At 35.7% G+C, this 13,895-nt stretch overlaps 2 protein-coding genes across 2 annotated transcripts; one reads left to right on the forward strand and one right to left on the reverse strand.

Moving 5' to 3' along the window:
* Positions 1-1,250: 1,250 nt before the first annotated feature.
* CDSP32 (chloroplastic drought-induced stress protein of 32 kD) lies at positions 1,251-2,329 on the forward strand. The gene has a single exon (XM_089151805.1). It carries the CDS (start codon positions 1,328-1,330, stop codon positions 2,222-2,224), a length of 897 nt encoding a protein of 298 aa, XP_089007931.1. The 5' UTR covers positions 1,251-1,327; the 3' UTR covers positions 2,225-2,329.
* A 7,897-nt stretch (positions 2,330-10,226) lies between these two features.
* LOC149017471 (uncharacterized protein At1g76070-like) lies at positions 10,227-11,598 on the reverse strand. The gene has a single exon (XM_089154175.1). It carries the CDS (start codon positions 11,473-11,475, stop codon positions 10,876-10,878), a length of 600 nt encoding a protein of 199 aa, XP_089010301.1. The 5' UTR covers positions 11,476-11,598; the 3' UTR covers positions 10,227-10,875.
* Between the last annotated feature and the right edge of the window lie 2,297 nt (positions 11,599-13,895).

Here is a 13,895-nt window from a genome sequence, read left to right on the forward strand (position 1 = left end):
CATTGAACCAGCCTTTAAACCCGGGATAGGGTTGGGTTTGGGTTGAGCCTTTGGCTAATTCACTTCAGTCATGCTTGTGCACTTATTATCGGGTGCAGGTTCTAAAATATTTCTGGGTATGCATTATATTGGTTACAGTCGATATGGCTCTTTATTGGAAACGACACGCTCTCTTAAAATCACCTGATTCATATGATATTTGATTATAATACTAGGTCTTCATCTAGTTGACAAATTTGTAATGGAGAGTTGAAGAGAGAATTGAGGAATCCGTGTAATGTTAGAAGCTATGAGAGAAAAAAAACCATCTTAGAACCCACTGAACAAGAAACAAGATTTCTTTCTATTGGCATTCTCCCGTTCTAATAAGTGAGAACAACGCCCATAATCTGAGGTTTTGGGATTGTAAAAACCTAGCAAAGAAGTCTGCACAAGAGCTCACCTCAAGAAAATTATGCACAAAATTACAATAAGAATGAATGCTATAGCTCCCTAATCTAAAGATCAAGAATGGTCTTGATGGCCAATTGGTTGCCACCATGGAGTCAATTGGATTTTTATCTGAGAAACACCCAGTCATAATGGCTTCTCCATGCCTCATTGGACTCCCAACAATTTGATGCGGATTTTATTATCATCCCAAGACGCCCTTGCAAATGCGAATAAAGGCTTGCCTTAAAGATCCCTAGTCACCAGTTCGTACCCCCTTGAGTACGTTAGGATTAGAGCCATCAATCACATACAATAGAATAGAAAATAAGAAAGAAAGACACTCTAATTTTATCTTGGTTCACCTCAATGTGAAGTTACATCCAGCATTAAGTTTTTTACTGTATTCTTTTCAAAATAATTATTTTAAATATTTTATCAAGAGAATATATATATGCACTTAAAAATCTTAAGCCACATCTATTTATGGGTCTAAGCCCAAACTGTATAGAAATTTTGAAGCTCAAAAAGATCTGGATCTTCTACAGGCTCCAAAGCACACTCAAACTCATACCGGGTTGTTTGGGCCAAAAAAAAAAAAAAAAAAAAAAACTAATGAATTCATGTCTATTTCCTTGCCTTTCTTGGATTTAGATTTTCTTTTCTTTCCTTGACAGCCAAACTCATCCCTAATCCTAACTAAAGAAAAATCTACCCAGATACTTCAAATCTGGATAATATGAACCACAATCAAACGAGTGGACATCCTCTTCCATAGACCAATAATATCCAGTAAATTAATTCAAAGACCAATCACAATTCAATTCATATCCAATCGTCCTTTCTTTCTTTACGTCTTCATTTCTTCAATCTCAAGCCGTACTACATCTACACTTCCATGGCTACTACTGCAAATTTCTTGTCTAGAACACCTTCTTCTCTTTCAACCTTCCCCAAAACAGAGCTCTCTTTAATTTCCTTCTCTCCATATTCCTCCACTCTCCCTTTCTTCCCCAAATCCAGATCACTAAGAAGACTGAAAACACGCTCTGCAACTGTAAAGGCAACTACGACTTCAGATACACCAAAAGTGGTGAATGATGAACGAGTTCAGAAGGTCCACAGCATAGATGAATTCGATGAAGCTCTTCGAACGGCCAAAAACAAGCTTGTTGTGGTTGAATATGCAGCCAGCCATAGCGCTCGCAGTAGCCAGATCTACCCATTCATGGTGGAACTGAGCAAAACCTGCAACGATGTCGAATTCCTCCTTGTAATGGGTGACGAATCTGAGAAAACCAGACAACTCTGCAAGAGAGAAAAGATCGAAAAAGTTCCTCATTTCAGCTTCTACAAGAGCATGGAAAAGATCCATGAAGAAGAAGGAATCGGGCCGGATCAGCTCATGGGCGACGTTTTGTACTATGGAGATAGCCATTCCGGTGTGGTGCAGTTGCATTGTAGGGAAGACGTAGAGAACTTGATGGGAGAACATAAAGTTGATCACAAGCTGATTGTGCTTGATGTAGGGCTGAAACATTGTGGGCCCTGTGTGAAGGTATATCCGACGGTGGTTAAGCTATCAAGACAGATGGCTGATACGGTGGTGTTCGCGAGAATGAACGGTGATGAGAACGATAGTTGTATGCAGTTTTTGAAGGACATGGATGTTATTGAGGTCCCCACGTTTTTATTCATCAGGGACGGTAAGATCTCTGGCAGGTACGTAGGCTCTGGTAAAGGTGAGCTTATTGGAGAGATTCTCAGATACCAGGGAGTTCGGGTCACATATTGAACCGGTTCTACTCAAATCCGGATCTTAATGAATACTAAAATAATTGTATCAGCTTCTCATGTATCTCAATCTCAAATAACTTTTCTGCTTTTCCTTTTTTGTTAATATGCCATGAAATTTTTATTTATCTCTTATAAGTTATTACCCTGTTCGCTATTGATGGTGAAAATCTTATGGGTATTGTAAGGTTGTTTTGGGTAGTAATTTTCATTTTTATTTTTTCCGCCATCAAAAACCCTGTTTTATTACAAATCATGGAATGTAAAATCTGTTTGTTAAGTGAATAGCTTTAAAATATATTTTTAAAGAAATTTTTTTAACCAACGGGGTTGATCCAAATGATAAGCAGCTTGGTCCGCTTAAGTAAGGTTTCGGTATTTAATCCTTATGGATGCAAAAAATCTCCACTAGGAGACTCACCCACTACAGCCAGGTGTGCGACGCGGGTTGAACACCGGTTTACAAACCGGAGTTGGCAACCAAAAAAAATTTTCTTTTCAGGACACTCTATAATAATTGATGAAAAATATAGACACCCCAAAATTGTGTCGACCTACCAGTTGTCCCCTTTTCCTAGAAACGTTAATTGGTGCAAGAAAATTATGAATATGTCCTTAGTTGTACTATCGTATATCTTATTATATATAACAAATGAATGAAACTAAAAGAATTCATGGAGATAGGAGGTCGATGAAATTTAAGATTTTATTTTACAAGAGACAACACCCAAGAGATAAAGAGCAACGTAAAAGTTATTAAATTATCTAAGCATAACTTAAAGGCTTGTTTGGTTATTTGAATTTGAAGATTCCAAAAATTTAAGATTTCAAATCTATAGATTTTAAATTTATGGAGTCATGGTTCATAAAATCAACTGTTTGGTTAGCTTGAATTTTTGCAATGAAATCTATAGATTCATCCTGAAAAAATATCTATGAAGTCATAATTCAAATGTTTAGTGTTTTTATAGTAAGGGTAAAATCTTTAGTTTTCACATCATAGTCATAGATCTATAGATTCATAGTTCACGTTTTGAATGTAAAAAAGGTGAATCCCTAGATGTCATGAATCCAAGGATTCACACACACAACCAAATAGGTATAAATCTTATATTTGTGAATCTAGAGATTTCAAATCTGCAAATTTTAAAAATATTTTGATAAGTCGTTGCCAATTTGACATAATTTTAATGTTTTAAGTGCTCTAAAATTTTTTCCTTTTTCTTTCTAAATGAAAAACAAAGCTTAGTTGAGATGTCTTGGGAAAGAAAAAGAATGAGGGGGATATGATTTCTTAATATCTTAAAGTAAATGATGTTGAGTGTCTTACTCTTGTTTTCAAGGTTATATAAGCATATGCTTCATTAAAACTACTCAAAAAATAATAAGAATTAATTTTTGCCTTAAATTCATGATAGACTAAAATTTTATTTATATACAAATTATGAATTTTTTGTTTTTTATAAAAATAAATTTCATACTAGATGGAAAACACCCCAAATGTGCACTTCATAGATATAAAACAAACTTTAAAAAGAGAAGAATGAAAAAATGATAACAAAAGGAATCTAAAGTGATGACAATTAACTAATATGATAATATCGTATTAATGATACGCCAAAAATCATTTTTGGACAACTCTATTTGAACATTCCATAAACCTTGCGAAAAAAATTAAATGACATAGTTAATTACATTTAAAAAAGAAAAACCACTTAGAATCTTGGTTCGGGATAGATGAAGCATCAAGAAAAAATCAAAAACATTTCAATTGCTTTGAGTTGACCCTTTCTTTTGTTTTTTTTGGTAAGCGTTGACCCTTAATGTTTGGGAGATATAGAGATACAACATTCAATGAATTCAAACATGGAAATGGAAGCCAATAGGAGAGAAGTCTCATATGACGATTTTATCTTAATGTTTTATATACATCTACATGCATTCTATATGTCTAAAGATAAGGGGGAAAATGACATGAAAAAATAATGGAATTTTATACGAGAAAGAAAACATTTATGAGAGTTGAGGAGTGTATCAATTGGGTTTTCACGCGTTATGTTATGGTGGTATGCTGTACAGCAAACGATTTTTTTCCTATGCATTTGTATTATGATTTATTATTAAAAAAAACATGGTAGATTGGTATTTCGTTTTCTCTTTTTTTTCCTGGAAAGGCATAGTAGTCGTTACACCAGGAAAATTTTAAGGGAGCCAATTAAAGTAATAATTCACCATATATAGTAAGCTTAACAAGAAATTAAGAAATAATATAATTAAGAATGGCAACCGGAACAATCATAGGGAACTCATTTCCATGCCAGATCCAACGAATGCCAAATTTAATATATTAATTAGTTCTAAGTTCTAAAGCAATCGTGAATTTAATCTTATTTCATTCTCAGCGCAGATATAGGCCACCCATGTGAGAAGATGCAACTATTAAAACTGGATTAATCTAGTTAATCAAATGATTTCTCATAAGTACACTCCATTAGCATGATGTAATGACCAAAAACTACATTGTTGACTCTCCTTAATGCTTCATATATCAACTGAGATAGGGTTGCTATTGTGGGCATTTTTGGTCATATACCAGAAGAGTTCCAAGTACTGTTCTTCTCTTCCTGGAATAAATAAATGAAAACTGTTTTTCTAAAAAACCAATGTTGTTAATTGCGCCCCTAGTTCTTGAATACCATGGTGCATGAACTGGTATGGCCAATGCTATATAAGAGTCTCTAACTCTCTATTGCTCAAGAAAAATTCAATCAAAAGGTCATTCAGAAGAAGGGCTTCCATAAGAGAGATAGAGAACAAAAGAAAATGAAGCTCATGGAGTCAATTGCTCAAGCTGCTCAAGTTCATGGTGGCAGCGTTGTTTCGCGTTGCAACGAAGGTGGCACAGTGAAGTTGAAGATTGTGGTGAGAAAGCAAGAAGTGAAGCAGATGTTGGCAAGGATGGGGAGTGACAAGAACAACACCCACCATGCATCTTCTGCTTCATTGGGTTTAGAACAGAGGTTGGTGGTTCTGAGGAGGAAACATCATCTTAAGAAAGTAGAACATTTGAAGGGCAAATGGAATCAATGGAGACCTGTGCTGAAGAGTATTCCTGAGTAATTTTGTGTTGTATAGTTCAAACAGAAGAGCTGGTTTTTATTCTTTTTGGACTTTGTAGAGCTTAAATTCTTTATTGTTTAGCTGTTCAATTTGTTGTTGATGCTCTAATGTAGTATACACAGTATTCTCTTAACTCTCTCTGATCATTTTAATTCCATTATCCAGAAAGAAAGATTTAAAGATCAAAATTGGAAGCCAAAGCTTCAAATAAATTAACATTGAGTAGGGGTAGATTGCATGAGAAGGTCAGGATTTCTGGTTAGAGGGTTCCATCTAAAACTTAATTTAAAGTCTAAAGCATTGGGTGGAGGAAGACAATTATGAAGACATTGAACAAAACCACGTTATATTATAATTTTGTCAATTGTTACACCCGGCTGGTCTATGCTTGGTGTTGCGCCATGCAACCTACGGTCAACATTGAAACTTGTGGTCAAGACGAAAATCTTGATTACTTGTTTCAGCAGTTAAACTTTACCCAAAGAAATTCATTTACACTAAGAATATGGTTGAGATTTTGTCTTGACCACAAGTTTCGATCTAGATTGTAGGTTGCACAGTGATATGACAACACTACAGCAATTCTACCAGCAGCTTGCACCACCAAGCTCAGCTGGGTTGGTTCCTACAAAACCATCGGATTCCTAATTGGTGAACCGAGGGGTCGACCTCTAAGTTTAGGACATCAAACTAGATCTGTGCTTGGACCAATCTCATTGGACGATATTGATAATACCTAGAATTTTAGGAAAATGGTTTTCTATACGGAAAGAATTGTGGAGTTTGAGATGGGACTTATTGCGTACAAGTTGGACTTAAACTTGGAGTATGAGTAGGAAACTACTAACTTAGATCAAACAATCCAGTATGGAGTAGGTCGCCACCATCTAACAATCACTATTAATCAAATTAGATTATACAAACCCTTGATCTTATAAAATTAAGGTAATTCCTTTCAATTTTATGTAATTAAGATTCGTTCTAAAACTCTAAACTAATCAGAGTCTTCTTGGTGTTGTGTGAGCACTTACTTGGTCATCAGAGGCGACTTTCTAACCAACTTTGTTGGTCTGCACACATTCTTTTTTGTTTTACATGCTGATTAACGACTCGATAGATGTCATGTTAGATTCAGAAGCAACAATAACCTTCCCAAAAATATGCTCAATAATATTAAACTAGGACGACTTTGATTAGACCCAATTAATACTTAGTGGATCTGCATTAGCACATTTTTTGAACTTTTTAAACTGATTTTGACTTCATTTCCTTTGTGCCCTAGATTCTTTGAGCTTCATGTGAAACAAACTATTGGATATTCCCATAGTAAGTAGGAGCATTAGAAATGCTATACATTAAGAAGAAAAGAAAGAAAAAGCAAGGTAGTTCATCTCTTGAAAGGCTATTTAGTAAGAAGTAGGTTGACTAGTTCAATTATTTCAAAAGAATGTTTTGAGTACAATTACTTAAATATTTTAAATTATTTCAAATGAATGTTGAAGGTTTAAGCCAGACTCAATCATATCATGTATATTTTCGCTGTTCAAATGAATGTTGAAGGTTCAATTCAAGAGCACAAACCCACATCATTCCTTGCAAAAGACCAAAGCTCAACAAAAAATAAAGCTAGAGCTTCTTCAAAAGAATTGAAGGACCTCTATAATCTGAGAGAGTTAGAAAACAAAAGACAATGAAATGCAATCCATTGGTGTCGATTGCACAGGCTGCTCAAGTACGTGGTGGCATGGTTGCTTCGTGCTGCAACGAAGGCGAGATGATAAAGTTGAAGATTGTGGTAAGGAAGCAAGAAGTGAAGCAGATGTTGGCAATGATGGGGAGTGGCAAGAACAATACCCACCAAGCATTTTCTGCTTCATCAAGTTTAGAGCAAAGGTTGGAGGTTATGAGGAGGAAACATAATCTTAGAAGAGTAGCAGAACATGGGAAATGGAAATGGAATTGGAATCCATGGAGACCTGCTTTGAAGAGTATTCCTGAGGAGCATTGAGGCGTTTTCCACTCTTCTTGTTGGTATGGTTCAACCAGTAGAAGAGCTTGTTTTCATTCTATTTGGACTTTGTAGACCTTAGATTCTCTTGTGTAGCTGTTCAATTTGTCATTCATCCTGTAAGGCGGTGTATAGCGTATGTTCTTAAGTCTCTCTCTTTGATCGTTTTAATTCCATTAACAAGAAAAAGGAAAAAGACTGAAGGATCAAAATTAAAAGCCAGAGCAATAAAGTCATGAATTCAAAGAAGAACACATATAAAACACGCTCACAATAAGAAAGAATTTGTCATAATTCTGCAGAAGAAGGATAAATTATTGCTTTTAGAGTAGGATTAGTGGAGGCGCTTGCTTGTGGATATGAGTCAATTCGAAACTCAATCTTGCATTTGGCTCCTTGTGATTTTCCAAAACAACCAAGCTAAGTACACTTAGACCGAAATGCAATGTCATCAAAGCAACAGAATGGAAGTGGAAATACAACAGATAACCATTAATTTAATTATAGTCATAAGTTTGATCACCACTGGAGCTGGTCAACAATTTAAACAAGGAGGACTTTGGTTAGCACCAATTATTAATTAGTGGACCTGCATTAGTACATCTTTTAACTATTTAAACTGATTTTAATTTCATTTCCTTTCTGGCCTTGATTATTCTGAGCTTTCTGAGCTTCATGGTCTACAAACTAATGGATATTCCCGTACCAGGTAGGAGTATAGAGAACAGGGCGGCTCGTTCATCTCCTCAATTATTTGAAGAGAATAAACGTTGAAGCTCAATTATTTCATTTCTTCAATTATTTGAAGAGAATAAATGTTGAAGCTTAATTATTTCATCTCCTCAATTATCTCAAAAGAAAGTATATTGTCTCTTCAACCTTGAATATGAACAATTCAAACGCCAAACCCACATCATTCTTTGCAAATGACCCAAAGTTCATTAAGGAGCTTATTTAGTTAGATGAATCTAGGTATTTGAAAATGAGATTTCAAATCTATAGATTCATGGTTCAAAAAATTCTCTTTTTTGTTAGCTTCAAATCTATCGAAGTTTGTAGAGTTCCGTCAGGTTACTCCACGTGAATCCACAAATTTCATCCATTTTATACTCAGGGTGGAATCCATAGATTTAACCCAACACCCTAGAATGGCTTACACGTTTTTAGGCCAAAAAGTTAAATCCTTGAATTTCATAAATTTGAGAATATTTTACAACCAAATATTTATAAATCTCCCATTCATGAATATTCAAATAACCAAACAGGCTGTAAGAACACCAAGAATGTAATGTAAGGCCTGAAGAAGGTTATCCTCTATGGGCTGGGCTGGACTGAGCTTGTTAACTACAAACTGGGCCAGTCTTCTGTTTATGCCCAGTAGAGGCATTCTGGGCTTGTTAGACTCGGCCCATTAAAAACTTATTTCAGAAAGCTTATTATTTGTTACTTTTACCAGTTGTCCCAAATCAACTGGAGCATTTTTCGATTTATACGGATGGTGCGTGGAAAGCGTTGACGGCGGATGGGGGGTCGTGTAGTTTTCATTTGGGAACCTAAAGGAAATATTGTGGCAGCCAAGTGCAAATATGGTTATTCTTTCTCAACAACGGCTATGGAGGCAAAGGCAAAGGCATGTCGAGACAGAATCTTCACTGCTAAAGCATTAAACTTGCAGAGGATAACTATTTACTCAAATTGTTTATCGGTTATAGCCCCGCTAAATGGCTTAGAGGCTACAATGGATTGGGCTACATCACATATTAATTACCATTTGCTCTCTCTTTGTTTAAATTTTTCTTCTTTGCGGTTCCACCATTGCTACAGGACTGATAATTGTATGGTTGATTTCCTTGTTGCAAGTTGTTCATACTTTAGACTTTCACGCGCTTGGTGGTGTCACCACTTGTGTTTGTGTATAATCTGCTATTTGAATTGCTAGGCAGTTTCAACCTTCTTCTTTTTTGAGTAATGGAATACATCATAGTTTCTAATTTATAAAAATTTAAAAAATTAAATAAGATGAAAAGACAAATAGGTGCCGTATCATTTTCAAGACTATCAACATCCGATCCAATACCGTGCACTCTAAAACCTTAATTACGTTTATCCTATGGGACAAGGATTAATTAAAGTTTCAATTCAAATTCATAAGTAATACCATAAGTAAATAAAAAAGATTGGAAGACACGCAAAGGAAAATAAAATAAAAGCAATCAAGCTGAACACTTTGGAGTGATAGCTATAATTAGAATCATTAGGACTCCAATGATCTGCCCAAATGGATTATTAAAGATGAAACTCTTTCTTGAGAGCCAAAACCATCATATATGGAAGCTTTGTTTTCTCCTTTCTACTTCTTCTTCTTCTGCGTTTGAATAGATCATATATATTACCTAATTCCACTCCTTGGTTTCCACTTGCCACACTCATCTTCACAAACAGAAAAAATCAATAACAGATAGTGTTTAGTTCTTGTATTTGGGTATCAAGATCCAGTAGTCTATACTATTAATATTGATCGATATTAAAAGTGACTAATTTTGATACCCTGAACAATACACTACTAAGTCAAATATAAGTGTACCATCCCAAAAAATAACTATGTATTATAAGAAAAATCAGGTGTAAACCTGTCATTTACGATTGATCCGTTTTTCGCAGGGTTGCAAAAGGAAGAATATCTGGCGATATTCACCACTGTTTCGTTGCTTTGCTAGAAAATTGTTAATATTTCATTGAATTTTAGAAATTTTGTTTTCAAAGCCAGTTTCGTATTGCTGAATGTTGAATTGGGCGACTTTCGCCATATTTTGGTCAAAATTCGCTTGAATGTATTACCTTGATTTATGCTCAAACTTGCCGACATCCAATCCAGTACCGTGCACTAAAACCTTGATAATTTTCAATTGAGTCTATTCTATAGGACAATGATTAATTGAAATTCATTAGTATCGCAAAAGAAAAACCATAGGAAGACAAGGCCCAAAAATAAAGCAATCAAGCTGAACTACTAGAAGTGATAGCTGCAACTAGAATCATTTGCAACTCTTAATTATCTGTCCAAATGGATTATGAAACCCTTCCTTTGAGAACCAAAACACTATTAACCCATCATAGAAAAGAGATAAGTGTGACAATGAACATCAATAGAAAAGCTTTTCTCTATTTGCTCTCCAATTTTACAGTATCTATTAACACTGGTAACATATAAATGGTGGGGGAGAGAGACTGAAAAAAAGAAAGAAGTATAAGCAAGAAAAGAGATATATAAGACCCAAAAAAATTTTGAAAAATCTAAAGACCCTCTTATCTTTTGTGCTAAATACTCATCACTTTGGTCGATCACATCATGTTTGAGAGTCAACAAAGAGGGCAAAGTGGAGCCATGGTTCTTCAATTCTTCTCTTTCCTCACTAGGCTCCAAAAGTCACTCCTCCACCAACCACCATTATGAATTTATGCCATCTTCATCATCATCACTTATCTTTCTCATTGGATTGCCGGAAATCTGAAGCCTCCGGCAGCTACGCCGTCCAATCAAAATTTGCCAGAGAATCACGACCACTAGCGAACCTCTTCATCTGACCCAAAGAAGGCTGCTGCTGCTGCTGCTGCTGCTCCTTGCCCTGAACCTGAAGTGTTGCTCTTCGATCACAATCACCAGATATACCATCAGAATTATGATTAGATCTCCTAACCCGGAAAATTCTACTAATCGCCGAAGTGGGTTTCTTTTTTGCTTCTCTGGAGGATGATGACTCAAGCTCATGGAAATCCGGAGGCAAAGACACAGTTCTTGATCTCACAATAAAGTTGTTCTGGTTCTGGCTCTGGCTCTGGCTCTGGCTCTGGTTTTGATTCTTGTTCTGGAGTTTGTTGTGCTTGTGTTTGACTTGACCCATGCAAGACACCTTAGGAGATGTGGGTTCTGCAGCATCGAAGCTACCATTTCTTGATTTCCTACGAGCTTCTGCTGGAACAATGGAGAAGATGGGACCCGAAAAGGCTTTACGGGTGAACTTGTTGCGGTTATCGGGCCTCTTTTCAGGAACAGGGCTGATGGGTGTGGCTCCTGCTGCTATGAAAGAGAAGAATTTTGCCTTTGTTCTTGAAGATTTCTCCATAGAAGTTAAGTAATCGATCGATCAGATCAGATCAGATCAGATCAGTATCGCCTTTTTGTTTCTTTTCTCTTTCTCTTCTCGTAAAACACACAACTATAAAGTAGTATTTGGGATTCAAGAATTGAGAGTGGGATTCAGAAATTAGAAATAAAAAAAGATTGGTTAGTCAAAGAGATCATGATGTAAACCAATAGGAAGTGAGAGTGACTGAGATGGTTTGGTCAAAGACGAGAGGGATTTTGTCTCCTACTCGACCGACTCGAAATCAATATCACGTTTTGCGCCGATAAAGAGATGTCGGTGATGACGCGTTGCTGAGCGATCAGCTTCGCCTGCTACGCCCCGTCAAATGAAATGATGAGAGAAGGTATCGAAAAGGAATCTTTTTTATTAAACAATGGTAGATTTTTTATTTTTTTTTTTAAAGGTACCGCATTTGATGGATTTATTTTTTTTTATTTTTTGGTAAAAATGGTTTTATCTTGATATTACTAAAGGACCTGTTTGGTTACATGAATGCGAGATTGCCTTGACTCTTCTTTTTACCCATTTCGATATATTTTTTAAGATAAATCTATAAATTTCATTCCAAAATTCAAACTACCAACAGTTATTGATTCGATGTGGTTTGAAATCTAGATTTGAAATCTCAAATTTTGGAATTTCTGACACTAGAACCAAGCCCTAAATTCATGAAATCTAGAGTTCTATTTTTTTTACACTAACGTGAATTTGCAGATTTATGGATATGGGGTGAAATCCAAAGATTTTTTTTTTTGGTTGCCACCTCGGTTTCCAAGGCTTTGCCCTGACTAATCAGGTGTTCGACCCGGGTCGCACACCTGGTTGTGGTGTGTGTGAATCTCCCAACGGGAATTTTTTGCATCCACAACGTTTCGATAACGGAACCTTACTTAAGCGGACCAAACTACCTACCACTTGGACCAACCCCCGTTGGTTCAAAGATATCATCTTTACTATAAAAATATTAAACATTTGCACATTCACATATGAATCCACAGATTTCATTCCACATATTCGGTTAACCAAAGAGTTAATTTTATATATTATGACTCCATAGATTTGAAATCTTCAAACTCATATAACCAAACAAGCCCTAAAAGTGTCTTTGTATCCCCAAACAGGTCCTTGTGGCATGTTCGTCAGCCTTTGTGGCGCGTCACTTATTTGGACTTTTGTAATGGAGGATTCGTATGTTATATCCCTTGTGTTTAATTGTTGATGTGATTGATACAATATTTATTCTAAGAGTTTATTGGGCTCGACCCATCCCTTAGCTTGGATGATCCTGTCTATTGGATGTAGGACAATTTGGTTAATTTTCATTCTTTGATTCGAATCGAATCTTGTATTTTTCATACATATATTTGTTGTATTTCTTTCTTTCAAGTTCATGAATGAAGTTTTTCAACTTCTTAGCCAAAAAAAAAAAACTCTTTCTAATATGGTAGGCAAACGATATTGATAAATATGAATACCATATGATATGACATCTTTCTTTGTTGGTTTCTAATGGACTATGAAATATTTGAGGGGTTTACATTCTCTACAATTTCCACTCATTGTAATTTTTTATAATTCCTATTTAGGATTGTAACATCTGGCAGTCAATTATTCAAGGTCAGAATTAAAATCCAACTAAGAATTGAATCTAATAAATTCTTAAATTTTCTCCTAATTTCCCAATTCAAGATAAATTCATAAGGATGTGGGATTTCTTTAGGATCTACTCCAGCATCTAGAAATTGGTTGACCGGTAGAGATATATGGACTTGTGTCCCACCCAAGAAAGAAACCCAAGTCCTAGTAACCCTGCCAAATGGTGATTCAATATAGATTCTACATTTTGGAACCAAGCCAATTTTGGAGCAGTTTTGTGATAATGGAACCAACCAGCAAAAAGCATTATCGCTGCAAAGACCAACGAGTTGCAATTCACTAGTTATTCTAGATGCTCGCCAAATCTGGAAGAAAAAAAACCCAGAGGTTTCTTCTTTTCTTGAGGCTTAATTTTAGGGCTTATTAGGTTCAGTTCTAATTAGGTTTTAATTGTGACCCTTGGATAATTAATTGTTATGTATCGTAATCAATTATTAAGGAGAATTGTAGAAAACCAGAGAATGTGAACCCGGATTTAAGAGTTAAGCCATTAGGAAGAAGATTTCAACTTCCATCATTAAAGCAATCACTGCTACCAGTATGAGATCTTTTTCTTGGCAAGATATCACTATCAAGAAAACGGAGGATGGATATGACTTTAAACCAAGCCATTAGCTTTGTGATGCTTGTTTGGCATTTTGCCACCGTGCAAGTATTTTTGGGACATTTGCAGCATGGCTAACATCAGCCCAGTTCAAGTAAAATATTTTGTAGATTCCACACTTTCCTCATTTTCTTGA

Source organism: Hakea prostrata, chromosome 4 (assembly GCF_041222555.1).
Source record: "Hakea prostrata isolate BN-2017 chromosome 4, UWA_Hpros_2, whole genome shotgun sequence".
NCBI lineage: Eukaryota > Viridiplantae > Streptophyta > Magnoliopsida > Proteales > Proteaceae > Hakea > Hakea prostrata.